Source organism: Orbicella faveolata, unplaced genomic scaffold (assembly GCF_042242905.1).
Source record: "Orbicella faveolata isolate gen_17 unplaced genomic scaffold, um_ofav_v1 contig_37, whole genome shotgun sequence".
Lineage (NCBI taxonomy): Eukaryota > Metazoa > Cnidaria > Anthozoa > Scleractinia > Merulinidae > Orbicella > Orbicella faveolata.
The window spans coordinates 2064368-2086374 of record NW_028301566.1 but is presented as its reverse complement, the minus strand read 5'-3'; the positions used below and the strand labels follow the sequence as shown (position 1 = coordinate 2086374).

Genomic DNA, 22007 nt, shown 5'->3' with positions numbered 1-22007 from the left:
TCTGCGTATTACACTGACCGGTAATTAATGACAAGCTCATAACATATCTTATTATATGGCTAGCTCCGTGAGTAGGCAAGATGAATCAAATCCTGCACTGTGATTGGCTACCCGAGTGGGGAAGATGGAGCTACCTTGCCCGCTTGGGACTACCTACCGTGTTCCGCAAGAAAAATTTCCTTGAAAGCCATATAATAAATCCTTTATTGACCAAGCTTGTTCAGTCAAGATGGCTGAGGTTGGCCTCGTTCTTTTTTTGTGAGTTTATGGACCTCGACTCCGTCTCGGTCTATAAACACGCAAAAAAAGAACTTGGCCAATATCCAGCTATCTTGACCTCACACTTGGTCAATAACCGATATATATTTCTACATAGTCCTGTAAAAAAAGATTATGCACAGTAACTGAAGTTATTGATGCTTAAAGAACAGAGGATGATAGCGAAACTAATTCAAAGTATAATAATAACAAGTACTGAGATAAAGTAAATACAAACGTTGATCATTTCGACAGCTTTCTATAAAGTTGTACTATACGTACCAAGCACATCAAGCGCACCAACGTTGTCCATTTCGTTTTGTTTTTCTTGGGAGCTGAAGTATTTGCTAGAAAGTCCACCGCTATTTGCTGGCAATTCTTTGCTTCTTGGAGAAGGTAGTTTCCGGCTTCTAGAAGGCTTTGGAGCAGACGCCATTGTACTCCCCTTCCGTACAAAGCAACGCTGAAATAGATTAAGTTTCCGTTACCAGGGAACTGTCAAAATCAAGCGGGTGGCACTCTTGTCTGCATACTACGTTTACAAAGAGCTTGAATATTTATGCAAGACGCATATTTTGTCTGAACTTTTCCTTGAGTAGTCCATGTAATGTTACTCCCACTCAAGCAGGGTCGACCAACGCGAACCAACAAGCGAGACAATATTAAATAAGAAGCTTCAAAAATTCATTAGTCGAGGGTCAAATGAGCAGTGATTCCCTCGGAGCGCGGGGTTTTCAAATGTACGTGTAATCAGAATCTCGCCGGACCAACATCTCCGCCAAAATATTGATCAATGATCTTTTTCAGTCAGAACTATGTTGATATTCTTAACAATCTTTCAAAAGTAGAAAAGTTCTTCGAAGTACTTTGTCCTTTCGAAGACCCGAGTCTCAGCTGAGTCCACTGAGGTCAGCGGTAAGCTTTACACGTAGTCCTTTCTGGGGAGGAGACAGGAGAAGCGTCTCCATAGGAGAAAAGGATACCTCCTTGGAAATTTTTCAGGGCCAGTTCAGGGCTTTTTCTCTCTTATTTGTACTGTCAACAACAACATTATAACTTCCTCAATTGTGATTGCTAAAAATATATACTTTCGATTTTAGTTTAAAATAACTGTTAGCCTTTATATAACTACTAAAACATGTACAAACCATCATTTATAAAATAACTGAGCTACTGCACGCGCTCTCATTGGTCGATAGGTGTGATTAGATAAGAGTATGTAAACACGATTGTGACGTTTCAGATTCGCGCGTATTTTTGAGAATTATTTTATAAAAGCAATAGAGCACTTTTTCCATGTTTACATAGCCTCATCTAAACACGAGGAGGGTTGGGAGAATTGGAGATAGTTATGCAAACCCTCGACTACGTCTCGGGTTTGCATAACTATCTCCAATTCTCCCAACCCTCCTCATGTTTAGATGAGGCTATGTAAACATGGAAAAAGTGCTCTATGGCTTAAGAACTACACAAAATGGAATAACACTTTTCACAGTAAGCTTTTTTAAGCATGGACTTTGCCACATGTACGCGATAGAGTGTGTCAGTTTCTTCTCTTCTTTGCACTTGATCGGTGTCTTCCCGTCCCTTACCTCCACCCAACAGTGAACGTGACATAACCGACACCCAGTCACGTTACTCCAATCGAAAGTCGTATACTATCGTAACTTTGAAATGCCACTGAGTCTTTTAAATTTGACGCATAACAGACATCGACATGACACAAAGCGCTTACGTGAATATTGGTAACAGATGTCGAAATGATTCCATTATAGTATTATGATATTTTCATGCTTCGTCCTTTGGTCTTTGGTATTAGCTCGTTTGTACTTGTTTTAGTTTCTTTATTTCGAACTCGTTACGAAGAGGAACAGTTACATTTGCGTTAGTATTTGATTGATATTTCAATTGATAGATCTCGAATCCTTATTGATGTTTAATTCTCGACGAACTGTTGTTATTCCTTATGAAAAATATACTTACTACAAGCAAGACTTTGTACAATTGAAAGATATTAACTGATTCATCAATTCTGGCTGAGAAGAGTTATGGAAACAATCATTTTCACAACAAAAAAGTAAAAGGGTCTTCGTTTTCGTAATGGGTCTTCGTTTTCGTAACGGGTCTTCGTTTTCGTAATGGGTCTTCGGTCTTCGAGTCTTCATTCAGTCGGGGTCTTCGTTTTCGATACTACCGTGACCTTCAGCTCAAAACAACAACTAACGGGCTAAAGTATTTCGTCTCAAACGAGAGAGCGACGAAAAATCATTCTGGAGGAGTCAGCGACAACGAAGACGAGAGTCAATCTGCAAAGATGGCATGGCCCAGAAATCACCGTTGACCTGAGGCCGGCCTTGAGAAGTACTTGGCAAAACGAGATACGCGATATGATGCCCTTTGCCAGAAACCGAAAAACCACAATGCAAGCTCTTTCTTCAGGACCCTTCAGAAGATGAGGTCTGGTTTTGTAATGCACCCATGGGGAAGCACAAGCTGGAGAATATCCTGATAGAAATGAGTAAAAAAGCTGGTCTTGTACATATTTACACTCCCCACTGCATTCGAGCCACATCGGCAACTGTCCTTAAAGCTACCGGCAGGTGCCGGCTTAGAAAACTGCCGAGTAAAGAGCGTCACAGGCCATGCAAGTGATAAATCCATCGAGTCTTACAGTTTACGGCCAACCATTGTGCAACAGTTTGAGTCTTCCGCGATCGTGAGTAGATTTATAACGAAGTAGAACCCCGATCAAACTTCCCTTGCAGCTGTTCCGTCACCGCGAGTCCACAGTCCACCTTCAACGTAAATCCTTCAATTGCTCCATTCTGAGTTTCACGGGTGTAATTTCTTTTTCAGTTCTCGCAGTGACAATTGAAATAATTTGATTTTTCCTGATACTAAGACACATTTCTTTCTAGTCAAGTTTTTGAACAGTTCGTCGGAAAATAATATGAACCAAAAGCGCCAAGGTTTCCCCTATTCCCTCTAATAGACAACAAATCAAGCACAACTTGCCACTTGTGAAATAGAGGAACTGACTGCTGCACTGCTTAGCCCAGCATTCTGCGAGCAACGAGACCCCGTTTGAGTTTATTGAAACTAACAGAAGTTCACATAATAATAACATGCCTGCTGCCACTCAAGAAAAAACCCCTTTCTAGAGAAAACCTGAACCCTCCCGAATGCAGAGCCAGGCACTTGAAAAATACATCGAAGGTGAGGGGTGACAAATCCAACAACTGTAAGATAACAAAATAAATCAAAACGACATCAATAAAAAATCTCGAAACGAAAGCAAGTTGGCAGCGAATGCATGGAATGGCTCAACTCAGCAAAATCCCGCCCTTATAGGACTTGCGTACCATAGAAACTGTCAAAAACCGGCGAACCGTGAAAACAACGATTTGCTGGTATTCTTCGAACCGCAGCAAATAACAAGTTTCCCCTATTCCCTCTAATAGACAACAAATCAAACACAACTTGTTGGCGCGCGCCGCAATTCCGACCTGTAACGTAATATTTCATAGAAAATTTGTGTTACATTCATTTGACGTCATTGTTTTATCAAAAGATCTTTCTAGTTTATATTTTCAGAGTACATAATCCTGTAATTTTGGTTAGAAATGCCGTTTTTGAGCGTCAGATCACTCAGAAAGCGTGCCGGGTTGTGACGTCAAAATCTCAGGTTACTATGAAACTGCATTTCGTTGCTAGGGAACTGTGACGGTGCGTTTTATTCGAATTTGTGGGTATTTTCTGTCATTTTCTGTCGCGATTTTACTCTCTCGTCGTATTTGAAGTCGACAAAGACTCTGCTAAACGTTCGACCAAATGAAAGTGGGTTTTTTCCTCTTTTTGTTCTGTTTTGTTTTGTTTTATTAGCAGTGATCAAGAATTCATATTGCATGGTGACCCTAGGGAAGGTCAGGAGGAAGCCGTCCGGATCAGATGGTGAAACAGGGGTGGCTGGTACTCCAGGTAAGTTTATTTGACAGCACAGTTATGTTAATTCAAGGTTGTTCTGTGTATTGTTATTATACATATGTTACTGAAATATCAAAAGTTAATTTTTGTTGTTATTGTTTGTACAGTTACTGCTGCTAGTTACTGTGCTAGTTGCTGCTGCTGCTGCTCCACGTCAGTAGAATTTTTTGTTGTTTTTGGATGAATGATTGTACTTCCATGACATTATATATGATTTAGATGGCAAATATTATTTTTGTCGATATTATTATTATTATTATTATTATTATTATTATTTTATTGTGTTGAACATTTTTTCTGGCATTCTACAGATCCTGTCGATGCTGCGGCATTTTATCCTGCTGCTGTGGCAAGACCCTGTTCTCGAGTTCTCGAGACTTATTTTCTTGGTGTGCACACAAAGGATTACTCTCTTGCTCATTTCAGAGAGGAGATAGTAAGAGACCTGAATAATTGTTCAAGTAATCAGATCGAAATTTAGGTGTAGTGGTGGGCGGGGATGGGCTGGGGATGGGCGCGGCATGGGTGGGGGATGAGTTGGGGGTGAAGTGGGGCTTATTTTGCTTGTACCACACTTACATATCCACCCCAACATGGACAACCCCTTCCCCCCAAAAAAGTAGAAAATCTAAAAAAATTCCAAAAATGACAAAAATCTACATTGATTGTTATTGATTTCATAGATGTTGGGGATGAACTATGAAGTATTGTTATTTTGGCCATTAAACTACTTTGGAGGTGCAGGGGTGCTTAATTGTTTCTCCTTTTACACTACTTCCCTATCCACTCCCAGGTAGACACAACCACACCCGATAAATTGAAAAAAAAATTATTGGTTAATAATTAACAAGGTGGTTGTCAATAAAAAATTGAAATTTATTTTCTTTTTGTTCCTTTTTCATGAGATTTGGAGGATTTGCAGCCAATACATAAAAGAACATTTTCTCTTCTAACTTTTCTTCATATCCAGACATCTTGGTCATATGTGATGTATCCTGAGAAAATATTTGCATAAATTATGCAAATTTATGCAAGTTACAATCATTTGTTAAAATCTTGTGAGTTCCTTTGGAGACAAAAAGCCCTGTCATTGCTCATTAAAATGATGTATTGCTTTCACTTCTCCTGTTAATAGGTTTGGAAATATTAACGAAAATACAAATGTGGTTAAATATGCCAGTTTTTTAATGACTGAAAATGAGTTAATTTCTCTCAAGTAGTAAAGAAGGCAACACGCTTGATGACTATAACACAGTACAATTCCAATAACAGTCTCACACCTGACTTTAAATGAGCTTCGTTCGAAAAAAGAAATAATTTGGATGAACTCATTAACATACCGACCAAGGCTGAAGAAAGATCTATGATCCAAATTTCGTTTAGGACCCAAGGTCTGAACATAAAGAAAGGCACAATCCGGAATCCGCGCCAAAATTCACAGCTGATCCACGATCCACTGTGTTTTCAAAATCCGCCAATCCGCTCGATTTACCGCAAAATTCCACAATCCACGAGCTTTTTAAGACCAATCCGTCTATCCGAAAGCCTATTTACCCCCCTCGTTAACTAAAAGCATTTTTACTTCAGCTTAACAAAAGATCAAATTGATTAACTTTTAAAAAAATGCTGGACTTTTTTTTGTCAATGTTCTTTAGATTAAAAAGCAGGTTACTCGTCCAGAACTATTCCCATTTAAATTTTTGTTTTGGCTATTTGTTTATAATTTTAAGCCGTATTACGGTCCTCTGTCCTCTGCCTCAGGGTCGGCGTCTGCAAAAGATGAGAAGACTGGACATGAAACAAACAAAAGCAACAGCAGCAATAACAAACAACAACAACAACAGAGACGAAAAGGTGACAGGGATCCTTCCAATATCAAACCTAGCTAAAAAAAAAGATTTATTCTCAAAAATTATTTCCTTTTTGCTTCGTATACTTTTAGCAATAAAACGTTGAACAACAACAACAACAAAATAAATGAATGAATAGATATGCTAAACATATCTCTGAAAGAAAGGCACTAAAATGATTAAGCTTGTAAACAGAAACAACAAACAGAAAATCGAATTAATACATGCATCATTACAACTATCAATTTGGGTATTTAAGTTGTTTTTGAGAAAATAAGTAAAAATAATTGATTCAGTCACCGGTAAGAAAAATACAGTTTTCCAAAGCCAAGAAACACGAGTGCTCTCGCCAAAACTTTACATACCCTCTGGTCTCCATTATCTTTATCCTTCGTTTATTTTGAATGAGACAGCAGCCATATATTCCATAAAAAAGCTCACAAGGGTTTGTTCCATCCGGACACTGATATTTCTCATCAGGAGATAAAACGTCGCCGGAGGTGTGGAGGAAACCAATTCTCTTCAATGACGTTTCTAGCTGTTGTGAAGGTATAATACTGCTAGCCTTTGGGTGTATACCAGCTGTACCATCACGGCCAAGTTCGTCTGTATTATTAGCTAGCCGACTTGACCGGTAGCATCTGCGTCTTACAATGTCGCAAACAAATCCCCTAGGGCAACACGTTATATAATCGGGGCAGCAAGTAGCACCAGGGCCATAGCTACAACAACCATATCGTCCATGCTCTAAAGTGTATGGGCAACACCCATCACCTGCTGGGCATATGGTGCCATCTGGGCATCGCACCTGCAACTAAAGTTATGGATGCCTTTTATAGCTCAATTCAACACAGATCTTATTTCAATGGATATTACACTTCAAAAATCCCAAAATCCTGTAACATGCTCTGTCGTTGAGCAATTCACTATTCACGCGCCAATTTTTCCTCCACAAATTCTCCAGCGACCTATTTTAAGCAACTTGTCTGCAAAATAAATGTAAAATGGAACAGCGAGTCTGCGTAACTGGTGTATTTGTGTGCACTTTGAAGCGTTAATAGACGGAGCCTTAAAGAGGGGGGTGAATAGGGTATGCAAATCTGCCGATCCGTGCCTTTTTTCCCCAAATCCGTCGATCCGCCAATATTTTTGTTCAAATCCGACACCAAAAACCACATCCGGAAACAGAAGTGTAAAAGTTCAAAGGTAAACTGGTAAATGTGAATGCCATTGTTAATTTCGCACAAATAATTAAGAAGGCAACATGCTTGATGACTTTAACAGTCAATAACACAGTACAATTCCAATAACAGTCTCACACGTGACTTTAAATGAGCTTTGTTCGAAAAAAGAAATAATTTGGATGAACTCATTAACATACCGACCAAGGCTGAAGGAAGATCTATGATCCAAATTTCGTTTAGGACCCAAGATCCGAACATCAAGACAGGCACAATCCGGAATCCGCACCAATATTCACAGCTGATCCACGATCCACTGTGTTTTTAAAATCCGCGAATGCGCTCGATTTACCGCAAAAATCCACAATCCGTGCGCTTTCTAAGGCCAAATCCGTCGATCCGAAGACCTAGTCACCCCCCTCCTTAAATACGAGCCGTCAAATTGCGAGAGGTTTAATACGAGAAACTAAATAAAACAGAAGTAATCCAGAAATATAGCGAGGATATATTACATGGTCGCGCGGAAATAGGAAATTTCTCTTTGAGTGTTAAAATATATTTCACGAGTGAACGCAGCGAACGCGTCAAATATTTTTCAACACGAGAAGAGAAACTGCGGGGGCAGCTTTAGTGAGAACTAGTTATATAAACACCAATGAAATAAGGAACCATTCAACTTTCGGCGCGAAGGGCGCGATTTATTATGTTACCATAGCAACGTGATCTTTTCACTCGTAAAAATAACACGTTATTTTAATTTTCACGAATGAAGATATTATGTTTTCGCCCGAAACCTCACCTGGCATTTCATTGGTGTTTATATAATAAAATCATTTAATTTATCATATCTCTCAGTCAGTGCCCGCGCTGAGATAGGTCAATTTAACGAGCCGTAATCTACTGTATAGCCCGCTAAAATTTTAAGCTGTTTTTGTTGCCAAAACTTTTCGGCATTTACCGCCAGGTGTTCTCAAGTTTTATAAGAAGTAAAAGTTAAAAATTTTCTGTTACCTCAATTTCAGCTTTTTGAAAAACTCCCTCGTGCATATTAATTCCAAATTGAACTCGAAACCGTATGATTACCTACACAAATTGTGTATTAAAACTTAAACAACTTAAGAGTCACTTATCAATTAATTCTGATCGATTTGTTTTGCTTTTGACGAGCGTCAGAAATTTGAAACCGTCCTGCGTGAAAGGAAATCGTTTCCGAACCCGGCAGACACAGAGTAGAGATATACCAGTATGTTACAAATCTCGTCTTCTCGGTCTGTTTTAAAAGTTACGGATCCTCGTTTTTACCAATTTATGGCCTGCGCGCTTCGCGCTTGGGTCATAAATCGCTGGTAAAAAAAAATCGGTCCGTAACTTGCAGTGCGGCCCTAGACCTCGGCTAGTGAGGGTTTTTTCTTATTAAAAATAAGATGTGAAGTGATTTTGATTCAATAGTGAATCAATAATATACATACATCATTTGGTTGTGACTCTAGGTGCGGTTCTGAGATTGTCGTCTCTTTGGTTTCCTCCGCATAGGAGAAGGTCACGTAAATGCATAGCAGTGTGACGACTAGAAGACCGAAGCGCTCCATCTACACACACAAGAAAACGTATAAGTATTATTAATCACAGACAACTGACATTTCCTGTCCAAGCTGGGACATTGATAATGTCGCCTGCAACAATGAGACTGTGTTAAAAACCAGAGCGAAAGCCCGGGAGATTCCGTTAACATAGGAATAATGGAATACTAACAGGAACAATATCGTAGAAACTAACAAAATACAGTCAGTCGAAATTTTCTTAAGGTAAAGAAAAAAACCGCCACTACCCACGCGCATTTTGTACTCTCCCCAGTTTCGCTCGCATCAAGAGACCAAGATGGCGGCCCATCGAACTCAAGGATCGACATCTACGATCTCACGGAAAAATAGGGGACTGTGAACAGTCTACGTACAAGAAAAATCTTCCGGTATTTCCTCCACGAGAATTTTTTCATGTTCATATTATTTTTTTTCGTTTGTATAGGTAATCATACGGTTTTTCTCGTTCAATTTGGAATAAATTAGCACTTGTGAGTTTTTCAAAAAGCTGAAAAACTCACTCGTGCAAATTAATTCCAAATTGGACTTGTTACCGTATGATTACCTATACAAACAACAAAAAAAATAACCAAAACTGAAACCAATCAGCTTCCAAAAACACAAATCAATTTACCAAAACACAAATTAATTTCAAAACCCCAATAAACTCTCAAAACCAAAACCAATTCTTTTAAAACGCAAATCAATTTCAGTTGCATGAGATTATCTTAAATAAAAATCACGTTATCAGGCGAATATATAATAGCCTAGCCTGCGAACAGGCTCCCAGGGAACTCAAACGATCATAAAGGCGGGAAAAAAAATTCACGAGCGAAGTTGCGTGAAATAAAGAATCCGCGAGCGAAGCTCTCCCTCGTCACCAGATTGCTCTCGGCTTCCCCCCCCCCCCCCCCCCCCGCCCCTTCTCCTGCCACCACTTGCCCTTTGCCTAGCCCACACTCGGCTCTCATAAACGCAACCAGTTTCGCGCTTGTCTGCTCGCCGAATTTCTTCCGTCTTCGCCGGGAGCCTGTTCGCAGGCTAGGCGAATAAACGTGCGCATTCCGAGAACATGGTTTTTTTTTTCAATCAGTGGACTAGGTAAAGAGGCCGCTGGTCTTAAACTCTTGAAAAAAAACGGTGACCTGCATTTTTCATTAAATCATTTTGTTGCACAAAATTGGAGGGAAAAAAATACATCGATTAAAAAAAAGATATAGCTGAAAGAGCGCACGAAGCAAATTTTGAGCCTCAAAGTCACTACTCGAAAAACGTTTTGATACAATGTCATTTAAAATTGCGCATCGCGACTTTCTACCTATCGAGTTTTTTCAATTGTAAAAATAAAACAACCCTTGCTTCCAGCTACCGCAAAATGTACCGTGGACCAATGACATGACGCACATGAGTAATGCCAGTACAGGAATAAGTGGGGTAAGTTTCGCCCATCATATTTCTTAAACAAGAGCGATTAACATTTAAAGGAAAGTTATCAAAAATTTTTCGAAAACTATTTTGTCTGAAGAATAGCTTGTTTTGACTTCCAAAACTCCTTTCTATATTCGATAATTCAAATTTTGAGTCAGCTCTTGGCAATCGGTAAAAAAAATACTTATAGAAGAGCGGAACAATTTCAAATCTTGACACACGAATTTTCAATTGACAAGAAACCAAACAAAGTGCAGTGACTCGCTCGTTTTTGTCACCGGGAAACTCAGTTACAAAGAATTATGAATCAAATCTCTTTGTCTTAAAAATGCTTACGAGCGCATTTGTCTCGGTGCGCACATCTAATGAGATTTCGTAAATCAAAAAACATCTCACGCTCACATGAGAGCATTTTTATTACACGCAGATGCGTATATTGACGTGCAGTTTGCGTATTGCTACTTGAAGTGCTTAGACAAGCGCGTGTAATGCTGCGGTGCATACGAGCAGTAATGATGGCCCGGCAGCCGAACGAAAAACTTCTGAAAAATTTTTTAAAACTTCTTGAGAGTGAGAGTATCAGACGTTGCTTACAAATTTCAAGCGAATTAAAACTTAAAAAGCAAAACAAAACCAAAAACGTTCATATGCAGGAGCCATTATGATTACGCCAGGGTCTCAATCAGGCGAGGTAAGATGTCTTGTTTCCAATGTAAATTTGGCCAGAAAGTCAAATTTACAAATTAATTTCAAAAACCAAAATAATTTCTCAAAACTCAAACCAATTTCGTAAAAATTTAAACCAATTTCTTAAAAGACAAATCAAAACGGACTGGGCGCTGTCTCCATCAATACCAGAAAGACATAGAAAGACACTTATCCCCAGGATTTTTGCCGATAACCCGGTTGTGAAAAGGATACGGTCTACGCAAAGAAAGAAAAAAAAGAAGAAGAAGAAAAAAAAAAGAAACTGTTAACGCCGCGCTGTTTTAAGCGTAACCACCTTCAACAAGTTAACACAGTCGAGGGTTTGCTTAACTTTCGAGAATCTTTGACGAGTTCCAAAATTCCGACTTGCTTAAACACGCTTTCATGAATCGTTCATATGAAACTCGTGACAGTGACAATCAACTGATATTCATTTCGTTTTCATTGTTTTGCATTTTTTTTTTTAAAATCACTGACTGATGGTGCTTTATCTATTGCTAAATTGTGTGATCATTAACGCGCTATTAACATGGTAGGCGCTAAGTAAGCGCTACTGAAAAGCCAATATTTCCTTGGCATACTCCGCCAAAGACCTATACATACTTTTGCCATGCAAAACTGTACATAGGATTGAATTCATGAGAATAGGAAATTAAACACAAGCTAATACTCGACCGTCATGCGTGCGTATCACACGTACAGCGGAATTCCTCAGGTGATATATCACGGGTGATTAACAAAATAATAATCGGTTGTCAAGGGACTACCCCGATGGACCAGTTTACCTTAAATACGACTAAACTTTGGAGATTTCTGTTTTTTGCTAAGTACAGTAAAGACCTCGAAATTTAATCAGTTATTTTGAAAATTCAGTTTTTTTCTTCGAAAAATAGGTCGTAGTCATCCTACTTCCCTCAATATCAATGTCTGTCCACCGGTCAAAAGTTCAAAATTTACGATCAATGCAATGTGAATTGTTTTTGAGATCATTTAACCGATTAATCGATAAAATAAATGGTATGATTGATAGCTCTCTGTGCTTTCTTAATTTTGACGCTTCGTCTCTCTGTTCAGGAAAGTTCAAAGCCGTGGGATTATTTATCGCAATTAGCCGAACAATCACCTTTTATGGAGAAGGGCTGGAGGAAATCCAAGAGAGAGTGAGCGGAATGCCTCTCATTAAATATCCAGCTGTTGAAGTGAGCAATGCTGCTCTAGTAATCTTTCAGTCAGACATAAATAACCCTTCAGTTGGATGAAACACCGAGAGAACTATTTCAGTATTGATATCCTCTCCAGTTACTACATGTACAACTTGCTAGGATTCATAGGTTTAAGATGCTTGTTTAAACCAAATATCTATCTTCAGGATATGATGTAACGATATATTTTAAAATAACATCCTCACCCGCTCTTCTCAAACAAACAACGCTATTAGAATGCAAACCTCTCGGCAGCAGTTCTACGATGAAAAGGTAAAAAAAATAAAAAGAACAGAGCAAATAGAGAAGAGTGGCTTACCGTGTGTGGCTTCTACTAGATTTGGTGGCAGTAGAATCGAATTCGTCAGTGGAAGGAAGGAAAAAGTCAATTTTGCACCACTAATAAACCTCTTAACCGCCTGTGACCAGAGGATGCTCCCAATCCGTCAAATGACATATACAACTTTTGACATGCAATATATTGATCTTTAACGAACTCGTGAGAATTGTAACTGACAAGCTAATAATCGCACACCGTGCGTGATTGTCATATGCAACAAGACAGCGGCATGTTATCACGTGATATATTATTGTGTACTTTCGATGGTACACTACCAATCATGGACTTATTAAAGATCATGTGAATTGTTGTGAAGTGTGTTGACTAAATGTGGTTCAAGGTTTTGCAAGGTTTTTTTTAAATTTTTTTTAAATTTTTTTTTTTTTTATTTACCAATGACATACGTTACTTACATTAAAGTTACTTACAGAAGAATAAAATATCTACAATTAACTTACAATCAAAAATAAATATATAATTAGCTTACGATAACAACTCTACAATATACAATGATGAGGAACACACTTATATATTAACTAACAGTACCGAGATTATTTACTAATAGATTATTCACCTGAAATATACAAACGCGATTACATTGCTCGCAAAAATTAATACTAACAATACTACAAAGCTTGAAAATTAAGAGATACAACAGAAGGGAGAATATTTTAATTAGCTTTGTGCTTTTAACAATGCAAAAAGAAGAAAGAAAAAGAGAAAAAAAAAACAGTTACAGTTGTCATGCTGTTCAAAAAGTTCAAATAATAATAACGCCATCTACGTGATTAACAAAAAAAAAAAGAAATAATACATAAATTAATTTGGGATTAGTACCCACTTTTTTTTAAAATAATCTTTCTTTTTGATCTTACCTTCCGTTTCATATTTGATGGCAATTTTAGTACGAAATCCTTGAATTGTGGGTTGAATTTGGCATCTTCTGCAGTCCCATATAAGTAGTTTACCAATGATTATAAAATAGTTCAGTAAGTTGAGTAAAGGGCATGGTTTGGATAATATTCCAAATAAAACATCTTGGAGGGAAAGATGAACCTGCTGATTTGAGATTTGGTGCCAGTAACCTTGAAACTCACTCCAGAATCGTTTAACAAAGGAGCAATGATAAAGTAGGTGGTATAAAGTTTCCGGTTCTGCCTTGTAAAATGAACATAGATCGTCTGTTTTAAAGCCTATTTTGTGTAATTTTGAATTAGTGTACAGAATAGAGTTGAGCACTTTGAATTGAAATCCTTTCACATAAGACTCAAGAACAACAGAGTGTGGCAGACTGAAGATTTGTCTCAGCTGATCGATAGAAAAGTTAAAATCGTTCTGCAGTTTGTTTATGATATTAGGCAGTTGTGCTATTTTGCGAACAAGAAGTGAGTAATAGTCTTTTGATTTCTTTTTTCTGACGTCGAAGATGTTGTCGTCAATAAAGAAGGATGGAGGAGCTAAAGATGGACAGGAAATGATATTCTTTAAAAAGGACGGTATAGAATGGCGAAGGCCAGCCCATTGCAAATAACTAATATTGGCTATCTTGTCAGACCAGTGGCTGAGTGCGTCATTTATAGTTAAATCAAAATGTAGGTCTTGGATACGAATCACTCCCGCCTCAAAATACTTTTTGTAGAAGACTGGTCTTTTTTCGATACGAATTTCCTTATTATTCCAAATAATATTTTGCCAATCTCGTTGAGAGGCAAAGGAATCACGAAACTCCGACCACCATGAGAGCATTTCACTGTAGAACTGAGAGAAGATGTTGTAATCCTTTATATCATAATTACAATTTAAAAAGAAAAACCCTCCCATGGGATCCAGCAAGTGTTTTAGATATGATTTCCATGTTCCGTTGTTGTCATCAAATATACGTTTTATCCATGCCAGCCTTAAAGACTTAATCATGCAATTTATATCAATCATTTTTAAACCACCTTCCTCGTATTTATTTATAGCCGAAACTCGAGTGACCTTATCCGTCCCATTCCATAAAAATTTGAATAACAGTTGATTCAATTCTTTCACTAATTCTTTAGGTGTGGGCAGTACCGAGCAGACATAAACAAACTTTGGAATAAGAAATGATTTGATGATTGTAACCTTGCCGTACACAGATAATCCTCTAGAGGACCAGATGTTGATAAGTTTTTTAATACTATCCAAACGTTCAATGAAATTCTTTTCTTTTAATAGTTTTGGGTCGTACGTGAAGTACACCCCTAGTGCTTTAATTGGCTCGTTAGGCCATTTAATGCCAAACGGTTGTGCTTTGTTTCCTTTTGATGAACCAATCCACATACCCTCGGTTTTTGTGTTATTGATCTTGAGGCCTGAGATATTCTTAAAAAGGTCTAATACTTGAAATAGTACTTTGGCCGAGCTAGTGTTGGCGAGCATTGCTGTTGTGTCATCAGCGTATTGTAATAGTTTTGTCTCTTCCTTGCCAATAGAGATACCCTTTATAGCTGGATTTTGACGAATGGCAATTGCTAACGTTTCTACAGCAACAATGAAAAGATAAGGAGAAAGTGGATCTCCCTGTCTAACGCCTCGTTCAAGTTTAAAAGGTTTTGAAATCATGCCGTTGTTAATTATGCAGCTTTGTATGTTTTTGTAGAACAGTTTTACCCAGCGGAGAAAGTCGGAACCAAAATTAAAAGCTTCAAGGCATTTAAAAAGGAAATCCCATTCAATACTATCGAATGCCTTTTGAAAATCAATGAAAATCATTAAACCAGGGATGTTTTCTTTAACAGTCGAATCCATAATATCATAGATGCAGCGAATGGTTTCGCCGATAAAACGATCTTTAATATACCCTGTTTGATTATGGTGAATGATATAAGGTAAGACATTTTTAATTCTCGAGGCTATTACCTTAGACATAATTTTCGCGTCCACGTTAACAAGAGAAATTGGGCGCCAATTTTCAATGAGAGAACGATCTTTACCTCTTTTTTCTATGAGTGTGATAAACGCTTGCTTTTGAGATTGGGACATCTCTCCTTTTTCGAAACAATCATTAACACATCTAATAAAGCAATCGCTGATTAAAGGCCAAAATTTTTTGTAGAACTCGATCGGAATTCCATCGTTCCCTGGAGTTTTGTTGTCTTGAAAAGTATCGAGAAGACGTAAACATTCCTCCGAAGAGATTTTACCTTCACATGATTTTTTTTGCTCTTCAGTTAATGTAGGAATATTTAAATCATTTAAAAAGGAATCAATTTTAAGTTCAATGTCCGGAAGAATATTATAAGTCTTGTACAAGTCACAGTAGAATTGTTCTACTTCCTTTAGTATACAGAATGGATCCGTTTTGATTGCCCCGTTTATATGCAGTTTTCGTATGTGTTTCTTAACGTGACTTCTTTTTTCTAAGTTTAAGAAGTATTTTGTGCTCTTCTCGCCTTGTTCGTGCCATCTGGCGCGTGCACGCACAATAATTCCTTTTGTTTTCTCTTCGTAAAATGATTCTAATTGTTTCTGAGCTGCATCTAACAGGGTTGCATTGTTGTCGCTAGGGTTGGTTTCAGCAGCTTCTTTCGCTACATTAAGTTTATTTTGAAGTTTTGTTTCTGTTTCATTTCTTTGCTTTGATCTTCTTTTGGAGTGACGGATAGCGTGGGCTCTTATGTTATATTTGATCCAATCCCACACACATCGATCATCAGAAAGTTCTTCCCGTCCTTCCGTAATCCACATTGGGATCATTTCAGTAACACTGTTGACATATTCTTCATCATCTAACAAAGAGCAATTCATCTTCCAGTAATTTGGTCCTCTACACTCGTTATATGGTTCTCCGCAAAATTCTAGATAGATCGCGTCGTGATCGGTTCTTATAGCTGGAATTATATCCGTCAGTTGTACAGAATCATTTAAGTTGTTCGAGATTAGCCAATAATCCAGGCGACAAAAAATTCGAGGAGATTTTTTACTCCATGTGCAACTTTTAACGTCTGGGTTTTTAATTCTCCAAATATCTACTAAATCAAGTTGACTTTGCAAGCAGACGATGCGAGATGTGACAGATTTTCGTTGAATAAGAGTACCACCTTTCTTGTCAATAGTAGGATTAAGTGGACAATTAAAATCGCCTCCGATTACGATGTTGTTTTCGGAATCCAGATCCTCGTTTTGCAGCGTTATAACTAATTTGTTTAAGAAAGTTACAATTTCTTTATCTTTATTTGGTGCGTATATGTTTACTAGAACATATAACTTATCATTGATTTCAGTTTTCAAAATAATGTAACGTCCCAAAGGATCTAGAATTTTTTTATGTATGGTGCAGTCAACACCTTTCTTAATTAGAATTGCAACGCCGCGAGAATTAGAGCTGCCATGGCAAGTTATAAGCTCCGCACCCCATTCATTTCTCCACTGATTTTCCGCTTCTTTCGTGGAGTGAGTTTCTTGCAAAAATGAAATGTTTGCGCGTTTCCGGCACCAATTAAAAATAGCCCTCCTTTTTTTAAAATTGCTTATTCCCTTTACATTAAGCGATAATAGTTTTAGCACCTCGGTCATCTTTTGAGATCACAATTGTCGCTAATGTGACTGCAGAAGAAAGATTGAAACAAAGGAAAAAGTGATGATGAAGTATTCGAAATGACAACTGTAAATGCAAATCCAAAGTCGAAAATAAACAAGTATAACTTAGTTAACAAAAATAAATATGGTACAAAGCAAGTTACTTCGCGAATGCAAGGTGATCTAAAGACTAAATAGAACGGTTTCCACTGAACAGAAATGAGTACAATTAATAATACATAGTACAATACGAGAAATATAAGTTGAACTACATAAAGTAAAAACACAAATACATCAATTGTCCATCCGACGTGCATTTGAGAGCTACAGCTCTCCATCTGCTTGGGTATTACTGCTCATAATTACACCATAATATGGAAGATTTTCTGTTTCCTTTCCTCTGTAAACTTGACCATTTATTATCAGTTTGTCGACCTTAAAGAAGGCTTGTTGTTTGTCTCGCTTAGCTTTCTTCAGAACTGGGTATAGTTTTGCATGGATATCATCTATTTCTTTAGGATAATCATGTGCAAGTCCAATTCCGGTGTCTTTCAAGTTTTTGACTGAAGACCAAACAAATTGTTTGTCCTGGTAGAAACTGAATTTTGCAATAACAGGTCGTGGCTTATCAGGATTGTTTTGGTTGCGTCGAGTTGGCAAACGATGGACCCGCTCGAACCGAATATCATCAACATCCTCTTTTCGGATATTCATTTTTTCTTCAAACATAGATGTAACTAACTCCTCAGTATCACTGGGCGTCTCACCTCTTATCTCCGGCAAGTTGAATATCTTTATATTCTCTCTGCGGGTGTAAGCCTCCAGCTTAAAGTTCCTGCATCTAAGCTGTTGGATGTCCGCTTTCAGCTTTCTGAGTTCATTATCGTTGTCGGCTGCCAGGGAACACGTGTTGACCATGCTAACCTTGAGTTCGGTTAACTCTTCTCGATTGGAAGCCACCGTAATTCTTAAATTCTTATTTTCCTCTTCCACCTGTGTTAGGCGTGTTTTTAGGGCATCTAATTCAGGCAGCACGGCTAAAAGTTGGTCAATTTTGGCCTCCATTCTCTGCATGTTTGCCGAAGCTTCACAGCAATGACCGCACTCCGCGAGGGTTTCTTCGTCAGTTTGAGAGCCATTTTCGCGTTGTCTTTTGCGCAATGGCCTTCTTTCGCTTGAAACATAATTTCCTTGGTCTTCGTTCATAATAACTGCAGACGGAGAACTGAAAACCTTTCAAAATCACATATTTTTTTCGAAATTACACAGAGCTCAAAAATGTACGTCCTTCGCCGTGCACTGCCGCTGACCTACCTAGGTTTTGCAAGGTTACACGATTTAATTGGGTCTATTGATTGTTGTCTCTTTTGTCTAATTTTTAAAATGGCTATTATGGATTTGTGTTGTTTCGTAATATAATTAGATCAGTTTCAATTACTTTCCAAAAACACAAATTAATTTCAAAAACCAAAATAATTTCTCAAAACTCAAACCAATTTTGTAAAAATCGAAACCAATTTCTTAAAACACAAATCAAAACGGACTGGGCGCTGTCTCCATGAATACAAGAAAGACATAGAAAGACACTTATCCCCAGGATTTTTGCCGATAACGCGGTAGTGAAAAGGATACGGTCTACGCTAAAAAAAAAACACTGTTAACGCCGCGCTGTTTGAAGCGTAACCACCTCCAACAAGTTAACACAGTCGAGGGTTTCCTTAACTTTCGAGCATCTTTTACGAGTTCCAAAATTCCGACTTGCTTAAGCACGCTTTCATGAATCGTTCATATGAAACTCGTGACAGTGACAATCAACTGATATTCATTTCGTTTTCACTGTTTTGTATTTTTTTTAAATCACTGTCTGATGGTGCTTTTTCTATTGCTAACTTGTGTGATCATTAACGTGCTATTAACATGGTAGGCGTTAAGTAAGCGCTACTGAAAAGCCAATATTTCCTTGGCATACTCCGCCAAAGACCTATACATACTTTTGCCATGCAAAACTGTACATAGGATTGAATTCATGAGAATAGGAAATTAAACACAAGCTAATACTCGACCGTCATGCGTGCGTATCACACGTACAGCGGAATTCCTCAGGTGATATATCACGGGTGATTAGCAAAACACTAATCCCTTGTCAATGAACTACTCCGATGGAGCATTTTACCTTAAACAGGACTTGTTTTTTGCTAAGTACAGCGGACACCTCGAAATTTAATCAATTATTTTGAAAATTCAAAGTTTTTTTCCTAGAAAAATAGGTCTTAGTCATGCTACTTCCCTCAATATCAATGTCTGTCCACCGGTCAAAAGTTGAAAATTTACGATCAATGTAACGTGAATTATTTTTGAGATCATTTAATCGATTAATCAATAAAATAAATGGTATAATTGATAGCTTTCTGTGCTTTATTAATCCTCTTTTAAGCTCCGTCTTCCTATTCAGGAACGTTCAAAAGACATGGGAATATCTATGATGGCAATTAACCGAACAATCACCTATTATGGGGGAGGGCTGGAGGAAATCCGAGAGAGAGGGAGCGGAATGCCTCTCATTAAATATCCAGCTGTTGAAATCTGTCAGTCAGTACATAAAAAACCCTTCAATTGGCTGAAACACCGAGAGAGCTAGTTACTACATGTACAATTTGCTAGGATTCATAGGTTTAAGATGCTTGTTTAAACTAAATACCTATCATCAGGATATGATGTAACCATATATTTAATAACGTCCTCACCCGCTCTTCTCAAACAAAGCAACGCTATTAGAATGCAAACCTCTCGGCATCAATAAGTTCGATGAAAAAAGTAAAAAATAAAAAGAACAGAGCAAATCATGTAGAGAAGAGTAGCTTACCGTGGGTGGCTTCTACTAGATTTGGTAGCAGTAGATAGAAGTAGAATCGAATTTGTCAGTCAGGGAAGGAAGGAAAAAGTCAATTTTGCACCACTAGTAAAACTCTTGACCGCCCGTGACCAGAGGATGCTCCCAATCCGCCGAATGACTTATACAACTTTTGATACGCAATATATTGATTTTTAGCGAACTCATGAGAATCACCATGCGTGATTGTCATACGCAACAAGGCAGCGGCATTTTATTACGTGATCAGGGACGTACCTAGGATTTTTTGTCTGCGGGGGCAAAAAATCCTTTCAGTGAATTAGTCAGTTTTCTTGAGATTTGGCACCGGTATAGCTACAAGAAATAGCCCAGCAAAATCAAACACTATGTTAGAAAAAAAAAAGATTTAGTTTTCCTGGCGGGGGCAACAAACCTATTTTGTAGAACAAAAATCAAATGGGACTGGGCGCTATCTCCTTTGCGGGTGTCCTTCGCAAAAAAACAAATGTCAACGCCATGTTTGAAGCGTAACTTCCTCAAACAATTAAACAAACCCGACAGGTATGAAAACGAACAATAAAGCTTGCGAAGTCCCCATACACTTCAACCGAACTACACACGTGCTATTGGACTTCACATTTCAATGTATTGACCAAATCCAAACTAACACGTCCGGAAACACTGAAAAGTTACTAATCACGAAAGAAGCATGTGGACTGCGCAGTTATTTTGCCTTTCACCTTTCGGGCTAAACAAAAGACAAGAATTTCATTCAAAGAATCGCACCATTATACTTAATTTTAGCAGAGTTTGGGCTTTTAACACTGAATTTTTTAAGTAGTCGTTATTTACGTACTAATTAATTATACTCACGGCGACTTCACAAGATTTCTTGTTATCATGGATATTTTATGGTTTCTAAATCTCACTTTGTATTCTGTTGTTGCAGAGCTAATGTACTGATGTTAGCATTTCTGCAAGAGACCAAATAAATGACGTTTTTGGAATCGCAAGTTAAAATGGGTCTAATAGCATAGGATTTACCCGTTTGAAGCTACTAAAATCTCTGGACTCGACAAAATAATTTCTACACAAATCACATCTATTTTTATCACATGTGAAGCAATTTTGCTCGTGTCTCCCAAAATAATTCAATAACTGAATCGGCGGTCACGTAAGCTTCAGGTCAGTTCATCTTTTCTGTGTTGGTGATTCACGTTTAACTTTTTGTGCTGGAAGCATCATTAGATGTTTTAATTGCACTGTAGTCTAAAGTAAGATTAGTTGTATGATTGTCTATAGGTCCCAGGACTGCGCACCTCCAGGCTGATGAATCAAAGACTCTCTGAAAGTGGAAGATATGGCTCCAGTTATGGAGTTGTGCATTTTCGTGCGTGAAATGGGATTAAAACCTCTCCTCGCCACCCTTTTTACAAAGCAGAGGAATTTTACAATTGCTTCTGCATCACAACTAGTTGATTTAATTCCATATACAAAAGCCTTGATTCATTCTTTTCATGGTGATAACGCACTTAGCAGTTCCTAACGTTACTAGCCTAAAGAGTTAAGCTGAGATTTCATTCGCCTTAAATATAATGTTTCTTGCAACTTTCCAAGTCAGCGCCTTGTGCTATTTCATCTCCCGAAAGAATAAATGCTGCGTTCTCCTAAACTAAATGTTTCAAGCCTACGGATATTACATCTTAGTCAGTGGTTTGCGATATTGCCTGATAACTTGGTTAAAACTTGCCGTAACAAAGTCACGTTACAACTGTCGAACCAAGTCGAGTAGTCATCGCAAACTACTAATTATCTGCAACTGATGTACGCTCAACAACAGTGCATTTTACATGACAAAGGCTGTTACTTGCTTCAGCTAAGTCCTGGATCAAGTCTGGATGCATGTCTTGCCAGCCAGCCAATCTTGGACGCACATAAACTGTCTTTACTATTGTTCGGTTCACATCGAATCCTTGAAGTAGTACTTTCCTTGGTAGTACAGCGCTTTTGCGTCTTAACTGCTCATTAGTGCGCTCTCATTTTTGTTTTTGCTCTCAGTTATGGGCCCCTCAGTCAATTA

General features: G+C 38.1%; 2 protein-coding genes across 5 annotated transcripts in view; both read right to left on the bottom strand.

Moving 5' to 3' along the window:
- LOC110062472 (uncharacterized) overlaps positions 1 to 1154 on the bottom strand; it is a 38688-nt gene extending 37534 nt beyond the window's left edge. For all 3 annotated transcript variants that reach the window (XM_089275757.1, XM_089275758.1, XM_089275759.1), the window contains exon 1: positions 541 to 1154. In XM_089275757.1, coding sequence (XP_089131883.1) covers positions 541 to 694 — 154 coding nt within the window. In that variant the 5' untranslated portion in view covers positions 695 to 1154. The remainder of the gene's footprint in view (positions 1 to 540) is intronic.
- Positions 1155 to 5097: 3943 nt separating this feature from the next.
- LOC110044009 (progranulin-like) lies at positions 5098 to 20098 on the bottom strand. Of its 2 annotated transcripts, none has more exons than XM_089275670.1 (4): positions 19940 to 20098; positions 8743 to 8862; positions 6458 to 6906; positions 5098 to 6012 (listed from the first exon to the last, which is right to left on the bottom strand). In XM_089275670.1, the coding sequence occupies exons 2-4, from the start codon at positions 8860 to 8862 to the stop codon at positions 6000 to 6002; spliced, it is 582 nt and encodes a 193-aa protein (XP_089131796.1). In that variant the 5' UTR covers positions 19940 to 20098; the 3' UTR covers positions 5098 to 5999. The 2 variants fall into 2 exon arrangements, with proteins under 2 accessions (XP_089131796.1, XP_089131795.1); XM_089275669.1 differs by lacking the exon at positions 19940 to 20098 and adding an exon at positions 12511 to 12658.
- Positions 20099 to 22007: the final 1909 nt, after the last annotated feature.

Excerpts from the sequence above, each read along its gene's own strand:
- LOC110044009 (XM_089275670.1), bottom strand. The coding sequence starts at position 8,862 with ATGGAGCGCTTCGGTCTTCTAGTCGTCACACTGCTATGCATTTACGTG. Across the intron at positions 6,907-8,742 it reads TAGAGTCACAACCAAATGAT|TTGCAGGTGCGATGCCCAGA; the intron begins GTATGTATATTA and ends CCATAACTTTAG.